Source organism: Pezoporus wallicus, unplaced genomic scaffold (genome assembly GCF_028554395.1).
Source record: "Pezoporus wallicus isolate ANWC-B61680 ecotype Strahan unplaced genomic scaffold, APGP_CSIRO_Pwel_v1 contig_3488, whole genome shotgun sequence".
In the NCBI taxonomy this organism is placed as follows: Eukaryota; Metazoa; Chordata; class Aves; order Psittaciformes; family Psittacidae; genus Pezoporus; species Pezoporus wallicus.
Genome location: NW_026635397.1, coordinates 297728 through 318561, shown reverse-complemented (window position 1 = coordinate 318561; position 20834 = coordinate 297728). Strand labels below are relative to the sequence as shown.

The following is a 20834-nucleotide window of genomic DNA, read 5'->3' as shown; positions in this document are numbered from 1 at the left end:
TCCCACCAATGCATTCAGATGGAAAAGAGAGGAAGGCTAATAGACCTAATCAGCCAGTTTTGCTACACAAACACTTGTTCATGGGTTTCCCAGGAGCAGCGTGGCCAGGAGTCCACACTCTCACAGCTCTGGTGTAGCCAGTATTGGATGCTCACAAAGAGAGCCTAGGAATCTTCTCATGCTAATAATTTCCCTGGCATCCTCTAGCTTCCAACCACCTGCAATTTAGGGACTGCTAGAGCTGTGTCTGGTTCATGCTGAGGTTGTGACTATTTGAAGTGTCAGGATTTCTTTCTTCATGGGTTCAAGATGCAGCCTGAATATTACCAGGTGGCAATAACCCTGGCAGCAAAGGACACAGGCACACCCAATGACTCAGTAAATAGACTTGCTTGTGGGCTTGCTGAATAAGCACTCAGGTGACAAAACAGAGCCCGCTTAGGGTCTGTAGGCCCTAAGAGACTGCTAGAGAGACTGTGGTCACTGTAAGTGATATTTATTTCCTGGAAGCTGGTGTAGAGGCATCCTTCTCACATTCATAGGCAACTCATCCCACCCCATTGCCCACTTCTGATTTCCTGCCAGCATCAGTAAAGACAGCCCATTCAGCCAGTTTAAGTCGCAGTATCTCCTTCCCAGGCAGCTGAAGTTACCTTTACAGGATGATTTTGTGATCCAGCTTCCCACACAGGTCCCTAGATACCGGCAGTAGGAATTAGGTGCCTTGTTGGGGAAGCTGCACTGGACTGTGCTTCTCTGATCCATCTCCATTTGCTCACCTCTATGACTGCTGCTGTGCAGCCCTAGAGGTTCCAGTGGCAGAGGTCCTGTGTGTGAGCTGGCTCTTTCCAGTGGTTTTCCTTCTGGGGAAGGTGTCCTCTGCCTACAGGGGTTTTGCTAGCTGGTCCCCCAGTGCCAAGCCATGCTTCAAGTCTGACCTTTCCAACCAGGGAAGTCGATACAGGCATGGTAAAGTCTTCAGCCAGGAAATCAGATGCACACCTTCAGCAAAGACAAATATGGCTTGCTAACATATGCAGATCCTTTGACGGTCTATTACTCAGAGACTTTGAATCAAGATTGGATGTATCCTTCTGAAAAATACCCAACTGCATCAAGAACATCCCCAGTGGGCTTCAGGCCAAAATTACTGGGTAACAACCAAAGATGTGTGTTATAATCGCAGTGATCAGACCAGAGGATCTCAATGATTCCCTTCTGGCTTTAAATCCTACAGAACCTCACTTCTTGTTGATGCTGAGTTCACAGAGCAGGAATTTACTTAGGAGCCTACCCCAGATGACTGGCAGCCACCACAGCGGATCTAAACACCTCACTTTTTGTGGTGGGAGACTCCATTCATGCTGCTAGAATTGGCTTTTCACTCTGATGCTGGCTTGTTTGCCACTGCCTCTTTCTCTTATGTAGGCAAGTAGTCATGACTTTGCTCTTCTGCAGACCCTCCCCAAGAAATGGTGCCACCACTGACTCAGCTCAGGGAAGGGAAGGATGGGAAATGGTGGGATTAAGCTTTTTTTTTTTTTTTGACTTGGAATGATTTATCTGATTTGAACCTTGCCCAAGATTCTGTCTCCCTCCTTAGTGCCATGAGACACTCACCTTTCACATAGGCTCCTGTATTTGGTCCAGCAATGACATGCCAGCATGAAAAAGGAGGAAACATTGAAAACTAGAGTGAGATCATCATCACCTGAGCATCCTTAGAGGAGAACCATGATACTATTCGTCCTAAGCTTCCCAGGCAGGGCACGCTGGTGTAGGGTTCAACTGCATAGCTGTGTCCTTGCCATGCTTAGTAAACAGGCCATCCAGGTGGTTCCAGAATTGCTTCTTAAGACTTAATCTTTGCATTTTCCATAGGGTACATCGGGTCCCCCACAGTCCTTCAGTTGTCTCCATCTGTTACTGTCTTTGTCCTCACACAGGTTTGGGAGAGAGTTTTCTCTTCCAGAGCAGTTTATTGTTGTGGCTGACACATGATCTCATTCCCAGATTTCTGTTTTCTCTCTCCTGATTTCCTAGGGAGGTTTCTGAAACACAAAATAACTCATTTGGAACAAAAACAAAACCAGAAGACTCTTCTCTCCCCCAGAGCAGCATCATGATAACAATGCTCTCCATTAGAGCCAGGTTTTGTGCATGCTCAGTCCTGCCACTGTGTCCACTGAGTCGACCAATGCTAAGAGAAGCTAAACTGCATCCAAAGCACACCTAAGGTAGTTGATAGCAGACAGAAAGAACTACTTCCCAGATGGAGAGTAGGGCTGAAGCATCCTGCAAAGGCAAAGGTTTTCCCAAGCTATTGCTCCTGGTTTATAATGCAGATGTGCTGGATTCCCATAAAGTGGCAGCAGTTGTCAGTCAAACAGACATCGTGCTGTAAATCTACCTGGGTGACTGTTTTCAAACCTGAGGTCTCTGGGCAGGTTTACGAGGTGATGCCTGCATGAGTAACAAGTCCCATGGACCACTGCGCAGGTGCAGCCAGCAGGATGGGAGTGGGGCTGGGGGGACCAAGGACTGGGTTCCAGCACAGCCAGAGCCCGGCTATCAGTTGTACAAGCCTGGATTTCAGGCTCTGCTCTCTGGCCTGGTACTGTCTCCTCATCAGCTCTGTCCTTAGGGAAAACAGAAAGGCTAAAGAAAAGAGTATCCTCTGTACAGGTACAGGAGGCAGAAGCTGATCTTTTTCTTTTTTTTAAAAAAAAAAGATCATTTTTCATTAAATCATGACTAAAATTAATGCAGATAATGCAGATTTTCTTGTACCTGAAGAAAGGGCACCTGCGGCTGCAGGAATGGATAACCCACTCTTAAAAGATGTTCATGCACCTTGCAGAAGACGTATTTGGTTCAGTGGCTTTGCAAAGGCATTGAGATCTGTCTTCCTCAAGAAGTCAAGAGTAGAATGATTTTTAGTTCCTGATGGCTGAGTCATTCATGAATGGGAGCAAGGTTAAAGACACCATTTTGAAACATCCAGATAAAAGCACTAAAAAGAGCACTAGATGTCACATGAATGACAGATTTTTCTCTCCCTAGAGTTATTTCTCATTGGTTATGGAGACAGGGTTATTGATGGGCACTATCTGCAATCCCTGGATGCAGCATTATGTTAACCTTGCTAAGGGTATGTTCCAGATCATAGAATCAGCTGAGTTGGAAAAAACCTTTAAGATCATCAAGTCCAACCTTTACCTCAGGACTGCCAAGTCCACTGCTCAGATAGACTCAGGACAAGCAGCCTTCATAAGGTTGTTACATGAGCAACACAACTTTCCTTCAGAAGTTCCCATGAGCACTTCCCTTCCCTTGAGATCAAAACTGTACAGCTAAGACCAGGTTGATGTGCATGTTGTCTCACAGAGATGACCATTCACTCTAGTAAGCAGTCACAAACCCCAGTGCAGTGACTTGGATGAGGAACTATTTGGCAGCAACAGTCCAGAGGTCACCACCCAACTCATAAAAATCCCTGTGAAAAGGGGGAAACCACAAGTGAGTATTTTTATTGGAGAAAATGCTTTCCTTCTCCTAGAGACTGGGATTAATTTTCTGTAACTTTGCAAACACCCTGCAGAAAGGTTCAAGTGTCTGTGTTCACTCTTAAACACCAAAGACCTTTAAAGCAAAGACTGCCTTGACTGGCTTATACCAATAATGAAATAAATCAAAGTTATATTAACAATTATTCACTGATGCCTTCCTCCACAAACTTTGACATCTGATGTTTCTACCCTGTGAATAATAAAGGTCCTGTTACCTTTTTCACTTAAAATCAACATCCTGCCTGTGCTGGATTGTTTCATTTCACAATTACTTGAGCATCTCAGAAATAGTCATCATCCCTTTGAAATTCTCTTGCCCTGGAAATCCTTGTTCTGCTTTTCATTACATCATTACATTTGCTATTGTTTTAGGTTAAAAAGAAGCACATTCCATTTTTAAATGACAATACTTGCACTTTTTTTGCCCTCAGCATTTCACAGACAATGTGCCCAGTAATTCAGGTATCCCAGGCATGGCATACAGCTCAAAAAAAGGGATAGCAACCCTTTAGGGTCCACCCTTTAGCTATGACTGTGAGGAGGTCAACCAGACAATTGTGAGGCCTCAGGTCCTCCTAACTGGGTGAGCTCAGGTCCTGGATATCTCTCTGCATATGCATCTACATATCCTGGATATCCACCTATATATCCATCTACATATCCATCTACAGTTTGGCAGTGCCATTACTAATACATGTTGAGTATTATTCACCTGGATATTGCATTCCCCAAGATTTTTGGCATCTTTCATCTGACCTTCTCTGTTCATCTGGGACCCCATTCCCAGATCCGATAATGAGCTGCCCAGCATAGTGTTGGAGTACAGCAGCAATGAGCAGCAATGACATGATGGACTTGTATTTCGGAATTATCTCGTTTGAAAGTGAAGCACCTGGTCCTTTCTACATCTGTTCTTTGTCCAGGCCAAGGACTGACCCCCTTCATTAAGCAATTAAAGATGATGGAAACATGCTCTGTGTGGAAGACTTAGATACCTAGGACTGGGAGAATTCAAACCCAAATGCCATAATTCTATTGCCTATCATAGATACAAACCCAGGACAAAGTTGCTGACTCAAGAGTCTGCTTTCATTAGACCCTATTAATTAAAAATGACTGCAGCCAAATGTTATTTATGGATCATCCCACTGCGTCTGAAGAGGTTTTAGGAAAAAATTCAAGCCACATTTCATAATCAGTGTGGTACCCATGCTACCTCATTTCCTATTGGAGACTTCTTCACCCACATCTTCCAAACAAGTGTAAAATAAGCCCAATTGGTTGTACATTCCTTCTCTCTCTGATGAATAGAGTTGCAAAAACACCAGAGTGCAGCAGGTCTAAAGTTGTGGTAAGGGTTGTTCATAGGAGGGAGGAGAACCTCAGCTTCTCTTCTGAGACCTGACCTCTCATAAAAACTGGCTTTCTAGGGGGAAATAATTTCTTGCATTTCTCTCTTTCTTCCCTTATCCTCCCCTCTTCTTATTTGTTCAGTCTCTCTAAGAGAGCCAAATTCCCCTTGAACACACTAGAAGTAGGCTTGCTGGAACATCTGCTCTCCATCTGTGAGGCCAGACATATCCCCAGGCAACACAGGCAACACTATTAGCAGTGATGGAAATGGAAAAGAACATTAAGCACTGAAGAAGCATCTGCTAAGAGAGAGGAACCCAGCATATAAACCCATGTTACTTGCTGAGCCTCTTTGTCTCTGCCCATTGCTCCTGGTGGACAAGAAGTGTCTCCTCTAAAGCCTTATTGAGAAGACCTGCTGTTCTCTTGCTGATTTTGGTATTTTCAAGTGTCTAAGGTTTGTGCCTAAGGTGGCCAAATCAACACTACCCCGTGCTCAGCCAAACAGTGACTGAGGAGCTGTAGAAGCACCTAAAAGATAATATGAAATCTGGGAACTGCAAAGAGGCCAAAAATGCAGCTGCAGAGGTGTTTTGGGTAACGATGGTGCAGCATGCAGAGAGAGGGACTTCAGGCAGGAAGGCTTTTCTGCTGCCTGCTTTCTGCATAGCTGAGCCCAAATCTGCTTACAAGGGTGTAAAAGGGACTGCTATTTTCTTTTGTAAAGCAGATATACAGACAATAGATTTCATGTTCAATTCACACAACAAGAAGAAAAAAGATAGTCCTAGTGTTTCACACACTGCAACGTTCTCACATCTGCTCTTTGCAAAAACGTTTCCTGCAGCCTGTTTTCTGCTGCCTTAAACTTCCTAGAGCAGAAAGAATTGCCACAAGTAAAATCCCAGGTTACTAGGAAGGTAACCTATGCCTTATCTTAAAATAAATCCCGCTATTTACAGGGCAAATTTACCAGGACTCCATAAGTCACTGTCAGGTGGAGGACCCAATCATCCTTTCGAATTCATTGAAAATGCAGGTCATTTTCTGCTCTCTAGCCCTATATCTGAAGCTATTGAGATTTCTGCCTTCAGCTGTCCTGTCAAGGAGCTGTCTGTGGCTCATAAACTTCACAGTAGACATTCTCTTAGAACTTCTCACAGCAGCAGGACACAAGTCATGAGCACATGAAGCCAAGCATTTGATTGTCTTGATAAAAATCCTTTATGGCATGCTTCAGGAAAAGCATTTAGGCTTTCTTTAACTTAAAACATGTTTCCATTCCATTCATTTAAGTCCTTCAAATATGACTTAAACTTCTGAGTGAATTTAAACACTGGCTTAAGTATTGTGGAAATCAAAGAGAGTGAGGTACCCACTTAGATTATGCACTTGCTTTAAAGTTCTGGTGGTGTTTAACAGCTTCTACCCCCTTTGTCCAGCATCACAGAGATGCTGGACACCTGCTACTCTCCTATTTTCCAGTATTTCTCAAGATGTGGCCGACCTGGTCCACCCTTCCAGGACAGCACCCATTGCAATTATTGTAGCTGCTGCTATTTCCCAGGGCTTAGTATGCTCTGAGACAAGGCACTGAATGTCCATATTCTCCACAAAATGTATCATTCAAGTGTGATTCAGAAAATGTAATAACCAAATAGAGTGATGTTGGCTTGCTTAATATGAGGTACCACTGTGTTTGCAATTTAACACAGCGGTGCATCCCACATCTTTATCCCAACCATTCTCTTTCTAGAAGTGTAGGAGATGGCCCTGCTGTTAGAGAGGGCAGAATCATGTGTTTCTGACAGCATTATAATAGCATTTTGTTTGTCCAACCACAGCAGAATGTAGGGCTATTAACGCTTTACCAAAAAGATAAAGGACTGTATTTTGGTTTTTTCTTCAACCACTCCTAACCAAAGCCAACAACAATAACAACAAAATCCCTGTGTGAACCCTACTCTAAATAGCAAGCGGAGAGACGGAACTTGTGGAAGAACTCAATAACTGCTTCAATGGATTTTCCAGGAGAAAGTCAATAGAAAATTCATTCTCTCTTCTTACATTCATTCATATTGTTTTGTAGTCAACAGCTACCAAAAAGAGAAACACGTGTACTAATTAGTTTTGAGTGGGGAAGAATAGGATTATTCCCCTGCTGAGGAGCCATGAAGTATTTAAATCGTGAGTCCCACTTGGACATGCAACTGGGGAAACTTTTGCGATAGCCTTCCTCAAGGACACAACAAGCACTACCTGACCCTGAGGTTTTGGGGGGTATTAATGACATTTGAATCCAGTTTGCTCGACAGTCAATTTGGTCTGAAGTTGCAATTATTTCCATTAGCCTGCTTCAGTCCGGTGGGTCGGAAGATGGAAGAACTTTGTTACAGCTTCGAGCAGGAAGACACCGCTCCTGACTTTCTCCTCTGGGACGAGGCAGGTCCCAGCGATCAGCTGGACAACCTCTTACTTGACTGCTCCTCCTTAACAGACCCCTTCAGCCCTTGGCCCGACCAGGGGCAGGAGGCGGGCAGCGCAGCGGGGCGGGCTCTGGGTGCTGAACTGGACAGCTCCGCACAGCCGCGGCCCCCCCGCCACCTCCGTCAGCGCCACGCCGCCAACGTCCGCGAGAGGAGGAGGATGATCAACATCAACTCGGCCTTCGACCAGCTCAGGAGACACGTACCGACCTTCCCGTATGAGAAGCGCCTCTCCAAAATCGATACGCTGCGGCTGGCCATCGCCTACATCGCCCTCCTTGGCGAGATCCTCCTCTCCGGATGCGATCCCAAATCCTACGTGGAGCAGTGCCTGAAGAATGGCTTGCAAAGCCAACAGCAGGCAACCTGGAATACAAGCGGTGAGTGAATGAAGTGTTGTGTTTGTTTTGGGTTTCCAGTGGGAGTGAATTGGTCAACTTGCCTTTGGATATCCACTTGTCACATTCATAGAATGGTTTGGGTTGGAAGGTACCTTAAACCTCATCCAGTTCCAACCCCTGCCACGGGCAGAGACACCTTCCACTAGGGCAGCTTGCTCCAAGCCCCTGTGTCCAACCTGGCCTTGAACACTGCCAGGGATGGGGCAGCCACAGCTTCTCTGGGCACTCTGTGCCAGCGCCTCAGCACCCTCACTGGGAAGAACTTACAATCATAGAATCATAGAATAGTTAGGGTTGGAAAGGACCTTAAGATCACCTAGTTCCAACCCCCCTGCCATGGGCAGGGACACCTCACATTAAATCATGTCACCCAAGGCTTTGTTCAACCTGGTCTTCTTTATATCTAACCTGAATCTCCCTAACATACATAACAATATACACAATGTACGTGCAAAATGCTTCTCTGCTGCTTTCCCTGTCTCTCCCTCTTTTAAATTCAGCACAAAGCAGGGGAGCAAATGCCTATTTGCGATTTACATTTTTATATAATTATTACTATTTTAAGGTGAAGGCCTGCTATGCTGATTGCTTGCCCTGTGCTTTATCCTGACTTATGTGGGATTGAACTTTGCCCTTGTTTCCATCAGAATGTGTTGCTTCCTCATTCCATTGTAGGAGGAAGATAGGAAATTGTCCAAGTGCCAAACATGGGACCTCAAGTCTCAAATAGAAAGCAATAGTTTTGGTGTTACTTAGTGGCACAAGGAGGAACAGGGGGATTTTCAGTAGTTCTTGGCACTTTGTATTATAAGGCAATTAACCCCCTTTCTAACTCTGTCCATTTGGAGAAGGTGTTCCTTTGGATCTTGCCACTTTCTGGAAATGGGCCTTGAAGCATATTAGCCTTCAGAAAGTGCAGCATAAGGAGAGAAAAGTCTTTTTGCAAGAATAGCCTATTGTAAAATGATATTTCCCTTTCATTTCACAGGGAAGTGTCAAAGGAACAGAGCCTGCAGGGGAAAAGCAATCAGTTTACTTTAAAGGAAAAGTTAATTCTTTTCTCCTTTCCTATTAATTTCCATTTGCTACATGATTGGGAAAATGACTCCTGATATGCTGCTGATCACAACTCTCTTGACTACTGAGAGCATCCGGATTGTATTTTCCAGCTGCCCCCACCTTTAACAGATGAACAGCTTTTAAACCAACACAACTAGCTCTCATAGGGATCACCTCTTTTGTCAGGCTTCTAGTTAACTAGTATTTCTGAAGAGTTCCACTTGGAAAGACCTAAATGAGTGAGACTGCTTTCCTGGAGAGGCAGAATAGTTGGCTTGTTAAACAGTAATTTAAATGCTTTAAATGAATGTGGTATGTCTTCACTTTGTTTTCCTTTCTCCCTTCTGTTCTCTGCAGATCTGACAGCCCGCCTGTCCTGGGTAAAATGGGATTAAGCAGTAATAGAAAGAAAGATCTTTCAAGGCAGCATATTGCCAAACCTGCTGGCCTGACTGCTGGGTACCGGCTGTCAAATTCTCAGTGCTACAAGTAAAAGAGAGGAACACTTACAACTCCATTTATTGTCATGGATCGCTTTCTTTCCTCATGTCCAGCATCCGGTCTCTTTTGGTGTTAATCCATTGCTGTGTAGGGCCTTCTGCTTCTCTTTCTTCTAGTTTCTCACACACTGAGAGATTAAAAATCAGTGTCATTACAATCCCAGCAGCAACATTTCTCTTCCACTGGATGAGGACTATGTCCAAAACACATTTCCAGTGTGTGAGAAAACCTGCCCCTGATCACAAGAAAAAAACAAGCACCACCAGTTGCACCCTATTGCTTGGCTTAAGATGTCCAAGGGCATAACTGTGAAAGTTGCCAGTGATTTAGAGCACAGAGACCCGTTTTGAGGAGGTGAGAGACAGCTCTTTCTGTCTTTGTGTCTCCAAAATTTCTCGTGCCTACCTCCCAGTGTGACAAATTTGGGAGGTCTGACTCTAAGGCCAATGGCCTTTTGATACCAATGACTGCTAGCACTTGGGCACCATCTCCTCTACCCCCCTGTCAGCTTGAATGCTCATGCAAAGACAGCAACTGGATTTTGACATTTTCATCTGGTTTGTGATTTTCTGAGCAAATGCCAGTGACCTGATGCTGCTCCAGTGACCATCAGGAAGGGACTCATAAATGCTTCCAACATAAAATGTCACTTACATCCCCCCACAACAAAATAGGCAAAGCACTGCGTTCATGCTTGCCAAGTGATTACCAAAGAGTAATTCCTATTCTGCAGCCCATGGTAATAATATTAGCAAAACTAAAACATGAAGAAAAACCTATAGCTATTATGTCTCTGACATAGTTCTCCTATATTACCTGAGTGCACCCTAAAGCTAACATTGTGTGTTGAATGCATTTCTTTCCTTGTCAATTCTACACTGTAAAGGTTCTGAATCGGTTTGCTGGTAAAGAAGATCCATCATACATCTTGCACACTTTGCTAACACCCTGCTAGTGTACTTGGAGATCTGAAACCGTTCATCCTTGATGTACTTTATCACATTTCTTAGCAGGTAGGATGCTAGATCTAGATAAAAGAGAATGTATTTAGCATATTGATTAGTTCTCCTCATAGCTTTGATCCCTACAGAGCAAGGCCACATCAGGAATTGTGGGTTTGCTCTGGTGGAACTTTGGTGGTTTTAAGGGGAAGTGAAGATGAAGAGGGGCCTTTGTGAGGGGAAAACTAAAAAGAGCCTTTTTACCTTTACAATTCTCCTGTCAAAACAAAAGGGAGGATTTAATCTCAGATGCCACAATGTATTTCAGTCAATTTAGAATAAACAATTTCACCTCAAACTTTTGACTCTCTTTGCTTTTTTGCCCACTTGAGACACCTGGATGAAGTTTTACAGTGGCTGAAAAGGTGAAAACCTTAAACAAAAATACCAGAAAATGCAGTTTCCCACTTTTATGTACGTCTCCACTCATTTTGCCTTAAAAATGATGAAACGACACACCCCAAAACACAAACCAAAAACCCGCCACAAAAATACCCATTAGGTTTTACTTTAATAGCAACATAAATTTCTACAATTCCTAAAATATGAAATAATTGGTTCTTCCAAATCCATTCCTTTCCTTTACTAGAAACACAACAGGTCCTGAAGACACAGACCTGGTTGTGAAACCAGGGCATGCGGCTGAGGTTTCTGTTTCTGTCTTACCTGCATGACTTGGGGCATGTCACTAATGCACATTCCCCTCCTGCTGCTTCTTTTTTTACCTGACAGTCCCTCCAAGCCCACAAATGCTTCAGTATGTGTTCTAGTACACAGGAACCCAACCAGGACCTCAAGCAGCTTATACTGAATTCACCTCTTGGTTTTCCTGCAATAGTAAAGCACTCCAGATGGGGCCAAACAACAAGTAGTGGATCAATGCAGCAATCCTGATGCTTTGCTTCATCTGTTGGATACAAGTCCACCTTTTTGTATCCTCAGAACCTAGGTGTGTGTTATGACCCTGCTTCAGCTCACCTCACAGATAGAGCTTAGCAGAGCTCAGTGGTGAAGAAGGTGAGAAGCACTTTAAAACCCACTGAATATCATAGAATCATAGAATGGTTTGGGTTGGAAGGGGCCTTCAAGACCATCTAGCTCCTGCCCTGGCAATGCCAATCCTCAGTGTCACTGAAGATGGCACAAGTATCACAGGTTAGTAGTGATGGATGCTCAGAATCATTTGGTGCTTGGGTACAGGATGCCCAAGTACCTGTCTGGGATCTGAAGGAAATGAAAGCATCCTGCCCTTCACCTCTAAGCTCTGCAGCACACCTGGGAGCAGTGGTCACATTGCCACCTTCCTGATGATCCTGAAGGATCAGTCTCAACAGGGGGATCAAAACCATCCTCCCAGGGCTGAAGACCTCCTCCATACTTATCTCAGGGTCATACTCAGTGACCCAGGACCCATGCTGTCAATGAGGCATGCAATAGCCACATGTCATTTCTCCAAAGCCAGAGAAGCCTTCCCACAGCAGACCACAGCTGTCAGGTTGTCTAGATCCCACAACCCCCAGCACCTTTGGCCAGAGGAAGCTCTTTCAACAAGCCCAAGTCACCCATCTGTACAGTTTGGTTTCCAGCCTGCAGCTCTGTGCCAAAGGAAAATGCGAAGATCTACATGTCCACAACTCCTACGATAATACTTCCAACCTGTGTCTGCAAAAATGGCACAGTCTCTGTCAACATGGAAAGGGGAGAGCTGAATTAAGCCAGCTATTTGGAAAGAGTTCAGACGGACCCAACAGGACTTTCTGCGAGCTTTCATTAGGATGTATATTCCTCCAAAGTCTTTACCTGTGTCTCACGCCTCTGAGTTTGGACAGACCCTAGAGGTCATGTACTTTAATCCTCAGGGAGCAACAACTACCTCTCTAGTGATGTCATGGTTAGTGGTGGAATAGCTTCCAACTGAGAACGTGTCTGTTATAAAAGGTCCTTCACACCAAATTAATTTTGGGTGTCCAAAATCCCTGGCTTCAGATATCCCCTGTTTCAGCGGTATCAGAGACATGACTATCTGTCTTGCTTTTCTTTACACTGCAGCAGAGGTTTGTGCTGGATGCAAGACAATAATGACACATTATGAAACAAATACTTGCTGCATGGCACCTGGTTACAAGCAGAAAGCTCTTCTTTTGCCCTTAGCTCCAGCCTAAAAGAACTGGATAATGGCTTTTGAAGCAGGCTGGGTGTATGCAGTAGCAGCAGGAAAGCAATTCATATGAAGGTAATGTTGGGCAGTATCTCAGGTTCTTGCAGTGGACAGACAACTTATCTGGATATTGCGTTAGCACCAAAAGCATTGTAATGACAAAAGCAGGAAGAACTGTGCTAGAACAGAGGGGTTTTCCTCAGTGTGGTGACTCCAACTAAGGAAGGAAGCTGAAGCTGAAGTCCTCCTCTGAGGTGCAGACACCTACCACTGATGCTCCATGGTCAAACAGCAATAACAGGAAAGACAGAAATATCTGCTGAGGTTTCTGTACTCTAGTTCCACCACCACCACCATGGGGTTCCTATGGGAATTGCTGGCTGGTTAAGTGCAGCTGGCCTGTGGTCTTCAGGGTGGGGAGCTCTGCAAAATGCCCTGCTGCAAAGGCACCCCCACCTATCATTGCTGCTGTCAAAGAATCATTTCGCAAAGCATGACTTTGAGGAAGAGGCTGCTGGAATTTGATGATGACTCCAAACTTGGAAAAACTGTAGCAAATAAATCCTGCAGCAGGATATGTAAGGACTGGGGTTTGGGTTGAAGTCAAAACCAGAAGGAAAAATGTTCTTCTCGGGAGTTAAAACTCTAATCCTAGGCTCTCGAGTCAGTAAGTAGAGTCAACACATTTATTGCCACCATTAAAACTGATGAAGTTCTTTCTCCTTACACACACTACACTTTGATATTGGTATCATTCTGACACCTTCAGTGAAGACACATTAGCTATATACTGGCTGGAGGAGACAGTCCATTTCTGTCTGCCCTTTCCAAGCTACCTGAGGTCTGACCAGGGACCAGCCAAAAGTGCTAAACCAAAGGATGCTTCTTGGGTGATGTTTTGTTAAATCACTTGGGTGCAACAGGCTGCTAAAGTGGCGAACATATCATGACATCAGATCAGTCTCTCTTTCATCTTCTCTGATGATCCCATTCATCTGGGATGAATAAAAGCAGATAAAGAGGGTATCAGCTCACTCAGTCTGAAGAAAGCCAAGCCAGTGCTATGGCCCTTTTCCTGCTCAACAGTACAAAGGCAATTTGGCTCTTGAGGGTTTTTTTTTTTCCAGGGCAGATGTTTCTGAATAGCTCCAGGTCTGGGCACATTTGATCTTAAGTAAGCCTGCCTTTTTCTGACTATAAGGCTGAAAGGCAAAGAAACGAGGCAGTCAACGATGCCTGTGTACTACATTTACACTCCACATCAATCCAGAGCAGCTACTGTGTGTAGACATGCTCTGTGTCCACCCATCTTCTCTCCTGCCAGTTCTGGCTCATTCCCTGTGTCACACTTGACAGCAGGTTGCCCAGTTCCCTGGTTTGGGAATCAGGCTCCTTCTTCCTGGTCTTTTCGGCTCTGCTCCATTTGCAATGCAGGACAGATCACCTTTGCTTTTCCCTTGTCTCCTAACAAAGCAACAGGATCTTCTTAACAGATATTCAACAACCAAACCGCTTATGGAGGAAAGCTAGGAGATGCTGAACATATGAAGATACCTTCATATCGCAACCTCCAAGGACCAGCTTAGGGGCCCACCAACAGCAGAATTGTTCACTTGAAATATGGTCCCTGTTTCCAGCTCACCAGGGTCCTTGCCAAGAAAAGTGAGAATTATTTATTACACCTTCCATCCTTCAGAACTAAACTACTGACCCTTTCTGAAACAATAAACCATGGTTCTCCTTCATCCACTTGGAATGGATGAAGAAGAAACTGGAACAAAAGGAATCACATCCCCATTGTGAAGAAATGAGTTGTTCTACTGACAAGGCATTGGCAGATTCTTTAGAGGACAGACCTAGGGGTGAAGGGACAATTTGTTTTTCCTTTTTTCTTGCCATAGACCCTGAATAGCAAACTTCATTTCCAAGACCTTTATTTTCCATGGAAAAAGGAATTTCATATTTCACCTGAAAACACAAGTAATTGGCCAAATTCGTATTGTTTCTTAAGTGTTGCCAGAGCTTCTCCACTGAAGATTCTGTGATGTACAAGCTGTTTGAGCTGGGGGAGTTCAAGATCTCAAAATCATTGAGGCAGACCTGCCTTCCAGTAACCCAAATCCTTGATATAAAGAAAATCCTCTTTGAGTCACTCCCCTATTGCCTGTACAGAAGTTGGTCATTTTGCAAGGTGCTCTTCCAGTCTCTGGTTGACTGCACTGAAGTTTTCAGGATGGGGACTACACAGTCTAGACCTCGACAGCAAAGTATTGCAGCACCACAACATTTTGTTATGAAGAAAGACATGCTCCTAATAGGTAGAAATCGCCCATCATGAAGGAACAGCTCAACTGCACAGTGATGGCTTTCACCTCATTCAGTAGCCAGCCACCATTCAACGCAGAAGAGACTCCACGGTGTTAGCGGTATCCTGTAAAGCAGTCTGGAGGTCACAGCACCCATCATAGCCTCGTTCTTGGTGGATGAGAGAAGGTGGTATTACACAGGCTTTGTACATAGCTCTGCACAACATCCTGCTGCAATTCATGGTTGTCTTCCCAAATCTCACTTAAGATCAGCCATAGTGGCTGGTTTCAGCACATAACAGTCTCTGCAGGTTTCACAATCTCTGATGGTCCCAGAGCTGTTGTCATGATGATGGATTACCCCTGGGTGTAGTTGTCTGTGTTGATACAACCATAAACATCCTTCTCCTTCAGCAGGAGAAGGCTGAACTACAGAGAAAAGATGCGTTAGAACTCTTCCTTGAGTCAAACACCGAGCACCATATCTTCACACCAGTCCCTTTTCAGATGCTGAGCATTTGTTGGTCAGGAAACAATGCTTTTTCTTAAATAATGAGAACATTTAGCACCTTGGGAGCAGGACAGCTGACAAAGGAGCTCCCAGGTTGTCTAGTCTTTGTTGCCTTCTTGTTGCAGGAAAGAATAAAGCTTCTCTGCACCTTTCAAGCTGAAACGCCTCAAGAGTGCTACCACTAGATCTGCCCTGGACCTATTTGCGACTGGTATGGCAGCCAGAGGTGGTGCCCTATAGGTGCTAGTAGCAGTTCCTACACTGTGCTCACAAAGCTTTGGAGGTCTGCACATGGATCTCAGGCCATTGTAGACCAGCTGGTGAAGCAGCAGCAGGCCTACTATTAGGGTTATAGCTACTGTTGTCCTGTGGGGCCTTGGGATCTATAGGAGAGATGTTTGCTCCTAGGTCAGACTTTCAGAGGGAGGAAATGAACCTGTTCCCTTTGCAAGGCCATAAGCAGTCTGGCCAGGGCCAACTCTTTGGTCAAAGCTAGACCTTGGATGCTCCCTGCAGACACTCCTTGGAGCAAGGAAGTCATTCTGCTGATTCTGTGAGCAGGAAAGCAGGCAAACAGTCTGTAGTGGCTTACAAGGGAAAGTTAAATACATATAGTCAGTATCCTAAACACCTTATGGAAGTTCCCTTACAACAATCCAACACATTGACAACTGGATACCTTCAATAAACCCATGTGTGAGACCCTGGGATATTGCTGCAGGGGCTACCAGCAAGCCCCAACCTTTGGGAAGAGCTTCCCAAGCCGCATTGGCTCCTTGCATGGGAACAAAGTGCAATTAGAACCACTATGTCTAATTTTAGATGACTCCCACTCCCACCCAGTCTGTTTGCTTAAGTCGGAGTGCAATTGACCAGGGAAACACCAGAGACAAAGCGATTCCAATCTCAAAGGTGATTTCTTGCCAGGAGAGGGGAAAAGGGGGGCGGGAATAAAATCAGATACTTTGCACTAACAATTCAAGCCTGTGTACAGAGAGCAGAGGGGAATCCAGCTGCAGGCACTGCCCTCTCGTGGTACGGGATTAAAATCTCGTTTTCCAGAAGCAGAGGATGACTCCTGCGAGCATCCCTGTTCCAGCGCAGCCCCAGCAAAGAGAGTCCCCTGGGGGAGCACTGAGCAGAAGTAGCCCTTTAAATAGGAAATACAGATAAAGAGTATGCATAGCTGTATCTCTGCAATTAGATTATGGTTTATGCCTCTTCATGCAAAATCCATTAGGTTTTATCTTTCTGAAGACATTTTCATGCATCTTTCTGCCCTCTTGTTTGCATACCTTGCACATAGGAAGAGCCTGAAGTATTGTTTAGCCTCACAATGCTCCCGCCTGCAATATCTGAGTGCTCAGAAATAGCAGCGTAGTACTCCCACAGCACCCAGGGGAGGCAAGATAACACGAGCTGGCACACAAAGCCTACAGGCAGAGCTTCCATTGATCGTGAATGTCCTCAGGAAGCAGCACACCATTCCCTCTGCACCCTCCTCTCCTCCTTGAGGCTCCTTTGCTGCGGAGAGACGCCTCTTTCTCTCATCACAGTCTCATGAATGGCTAAACCATCTCCTTCAAAAGCACTTTCCAAAAATACTCCAGCTTAGGCAGACACTGAGCATGGAAAATTTTAGCCCAAGCAGTTCCCGTTAATCATTGCTGTACAGAGATGAAAATGAAGCAAAGCAGCGGGAAGGGCAATCACAGGTTTAGCTATTTGGAGTGCTCACATGGGCTTGTGTATGTGTCCCTGTCTCTTGAAAATGTGGGATAGGAAAAGAGGGAACAGTGAAACTTTACATACAGAGATCAGCCATTATTATCAGTCATGAAATGACACCAGCCTCATAGACCTTTCCTTGCAGCAAGTGTTTTCACAGTGTTTCAGTGCCCAGCAGGTTTCTCTTTAGCCTGCCCCTCCAGCGACAAGTCATGCTCACAGATAAGGCTTATCAAAAACCCCTTTCCCTAGGTCATGAAGGGAGATTTAAGATGGGATTCCCAGAGAGGGAATCTTGCTAAATAGCCACAAAGCTCCTCAGAAGGGAACCTGATCTCAGTACCCGCAGCATTGAACCACACTAAGGCATTCATGCACACACACATCCTGCCCGAGCACGCAGGAGAGATTTCCCAAGCTAACATTTACACAGTTCTCCAGAGAACAATAAAGTTATATGAACTGTAGCAACCATTATTGGATGTTATAGCACTAGACCCAGCCCAGTGAGCTAATCTGAGACCTCGCTTTTCAACAAACATCAAATTCTCTTGTTACTCAGATACCTGCATTTCAGCCCTGTGATTACCAAGGTTTGTGAATTGCACCACTCCTATCGCAAGCACCTCATCCTCATGCTGTCTAAAGCACATCGGATCCTTCAAACACCATCCTTCTTTTCACCAGCCAGTATTTTCCTCCTTCTGTGGAGGTACACACCATCTCACCCATAGTCACCACTGTATTTAAGAGTCTCGGGTGATGCAGCAAGACAAGCCTGCAATAGGAAGTCTGCAGTAGCAAAGCAGACTTTCACAGCTAACAGAAGCCTTTGCACAGATTTTTGCCTACATAACAGCCTGGTTTGCAGCACTTATGCTCTTTAATCCCACTTCAGCAGTCCAGGGAAACAACGAAGCACATGTTTAAGCCTGTGTGCTTAGGCTGAGCTGGCTGCAGTGGAGCTGAGGGTGCGATTAGTATGAAGGATAGACACTTGTGTTTTGATGGATCAACACTTTACGTTGAGTAGCTTATCGGCTTTCCTTTCTGCTATTGAAATATGTGCTGCACTCTTAAATCAACCTTTTCCGGGAAGGTAATTCCATATTATCAGTAAGTTTCCAATAGACATTATCCAACTCTCCTGCTGATACCACAGGCTAGGATTTCTGCAGCGTCGTGACAGTACAAAAACTTCAGGCTTAGAAACATTACACTACCCCAGCAGAATGATGGATCTGCTTCCAGGGGGTGAATAATCCTCCAGCTAAACAAAACCCAGAAAACCACTTTCAGTACCTTTATTTTCCTTTTCCACGTTATATTCTTCTAGCAACTCTTACATCTTTGTGAACTGATCCCGGTGCAGCTCTTCAACAGCCAAACTTATTCTCCATGGGGTAAAACATCAGCAGAACACACGACTCTGAGCCAGCGCCGAAACTGAACTGCTTCACAAAATGAAAGTAATACACAGTTGGTATCTTCCTAGTGAATTGAATTAACAATGTTAAAAATCAATGGTAACTTAACAATCCTATAAAAGTGTGAAATTAGCTCAGTGAAGGGAGCTGGCAAACCCTTTAAGTAAGATTTTGCTGCCAAAACAAAAGTAGCTTAGAAATTATCAGCTTTCAAGGTACCCTAAATAGCGTGGAGGAAGAATTACACCCTTACTCTTGGAATATTTAAGCTAAATCTGATCTTATTGGTTCTTTCGGTGTTAAAATGTGCTGCCCTTATCTTTTGAGAGAATTCATGAAATTAAACAGTATCTAAGGAAGACCCAAGCACCCTCTCTTCTGAAGGTGTTTATCACGAATAGTGAGGACTGAGGCAAAATTCGTAAGTACTGATCTTTTCAAAGCAACAAAAGGCAGTTTGAAAACTGCATTGAAAATGTATTCAGGAAACTTGTTTTAATTCTTCACATGCTGAAAGGGATGCAAAAATAAGTACTTTAAAAAATACCCTTTCCTACTGCTTAAAATGAATTCAAGACCCTGGATAAACAGTGATGGAAATGATTTGGGGCTTACTTGAAATTCCCCCCCCCCCCCCCCCTTCTTTTTCTTTGCAATTGCTGTTACCTTGCTACTTACTGCTAGCTCAAGCTCACAGCTGCAGAGAGGGCTTTTTTTTTTTTGTTGTTTTCTGCTTTGTGAGCAGACCAGCTTGAATCCAGAGGGGAATTTCATGGTTGTGGCTGTCTCCCTGCCTCCAGAGTTGAGGAGTTCTAACCCTTCGAGAAAAACAGAGGTGGAGCAGCTTGGTGCATTTGAATCTCAAACTAAAAACTAGCAACAATGAAAAACACCCCTTAGATTTCATAAAATCAACCAGATGCCTTAGAAGGGCAAATTTCTTGTTCCTCTTTAATTAAAAGGTAGAGCAAATAAAAACCTGGTTTTAATTAAACAGCAGGAATAGAAGATGTTATCTCCCCAAACCACTCTGCTGCGGTGAATTAACTTTTGCTGGTTTTCTTTCTTTCTTTCTTTCTTTCTTTTATTTTCTTTAAATCTGCTGCATCTCAATTTAAACCCGGCACACAAAAAGAGAATTGAGTTTCTATGAGAATATTTATATGCTCCAAGATAACAAGGCAGCAGCCCCTGAGTGGTTGTAAACTGGCAGAGATTTGTACTGGTTTAGGTTAACACCAGAATGGGTCTTTTAGAGTCAGTGGATGTTGACTGCCACGCTCACCACCGACCCTGGTGCAAACATAGCAGCACACTTAGCCTTTGCTATACACACAGAGGGATATAGCCAATTTAATTGCAGCATTTAATCAGTGCTCAATTTTCAATCAAGACCCAACAAACCAATTGCTCTGATGCCTCAAGACTGTCCTCCTGCCACCAGTTCCCTCATGGATGCAGGGTGCTTACACATTGCACGCAGCAGCTCCCGGATTGCTGAGGAAAGACAGCATTGTACGAAGGCATCCCAAGCAGGGTTAAATCCTGGCTTTTCCCAACAGCGTGGTATCCCAAGCCTGCTTGTAAAATAGTGCAGGTGTGTTTATTGTAATCATCTCTCACTAAAAAGAAACAGGTTCAGGGGGTTTAAATATAATTAGCATGAGCTACACTCCTGCCTTTAATCACTACCTTGCTGGTTAATATAATCAAGAAGGCAAACAAACAAGGATTAACTCCATTAAATTAAAAAAATATATATTCTACGGGGAAAGCCTGCAAAGGAATTTTGTTTTGGTGTTCTGCTACAGAGCATCCTTTTATTTCTGTGTTACAAGTCATTCTGAGGATAAAAGTACTTTCCTTGGAGGAGACCTCTCCTTTCTCTGCCTCCCATAAGGAAAAGCTAAAATACTACATCCTTTTTCTTTCACATTTGACATAACCCCAATGCTTTGTACTTTCATGACATCTTTCACTAGAAGACTTCCAGCACTTAACAATATTTAATGGCATGTCAAGTGAAAGATAACATTTGAGTAACACACTTGCTGCTCTGACAATACATCCAAAAGGATACATCAGATGTAAATACAGGTTTCGGGAACAAGAGCTGGTGTTCCCAAATGGTCAGGTCAGTATATTGCTGCAATTACTGCTTGTTTGGCAGCCGAGAAAATGCCTGAACCTGGAACAGAGTTTTGCCTGTTTGGCCATGGGGTATTTTGCAAATAACCTGTATCATGACATAGGAATCATTTCCCTGTGAAATAACCATGTATTTCACATGGAAAGCTCCTTTGAAAGCGCTCCTAAATACAGGAAATGCTCTTA

At 44.2% G+C, this 20834-nt stretch overlaps 1 protein-coding gene and 1 long non-coding RNA gene across 2 annotated transcripts in view; one reads left to right on the top strand and one right to left on the bottom strand.

The window, feature by feature from the left end:
• Positions 1-7298: 7298 nt before the first annotated feature.
• LOC130606090 (helix-loop-helix protein 13-like) lies at positions 7299-9312 on the top strand. Its single transcript, XM_057422090.1, has 2 exons — positions 7299-7788; positions 9226-9312. Exons 1-2 carry the CDS (start codon positions 7299-7301, stop codon positions 9261-9263), a joined length of 528 nt encoding a protein of 175 aa, XP_057278073.1. The 3' UTR covers positions 9264-9312.
• The window catches only part of LOC130606103 (uncharacterized), a 53792-nt gene continuing 40596 nt past the window's right edge, over positions 7639-20834 (bottom strand). The window contains exons 2-3 of the long non-coding RNA XR_008973862.1: positions 9309-9496; positions 7639-7774 (exon numbers count right to left, since the gene is read on the bottom strand). This is a non-coding gene — a long non-coding RNA (uncharacterized LOC130606103). The remainder of the gene's footprint in view (positions 7775-9308; positions 9497-20834) is intronic.

Bases quoted from the DNA above. Each gene is read 5' to 3' on its own strand.
- LOC130606090 (XM_057422090.1), top strand. From the start codon at position 7,299: ATGGAAGAACTTTGTTACAGCTTCGAGCAGGAAGACACCGCTCCTGAC. The intron at 7,789-9,225 runs GTGAGTGAATGA...TGTTCTCTGCAG, and splicing joins GGCAACCTGGAATACAAGCG to ATCTGACAGCCCGCCTGTCC.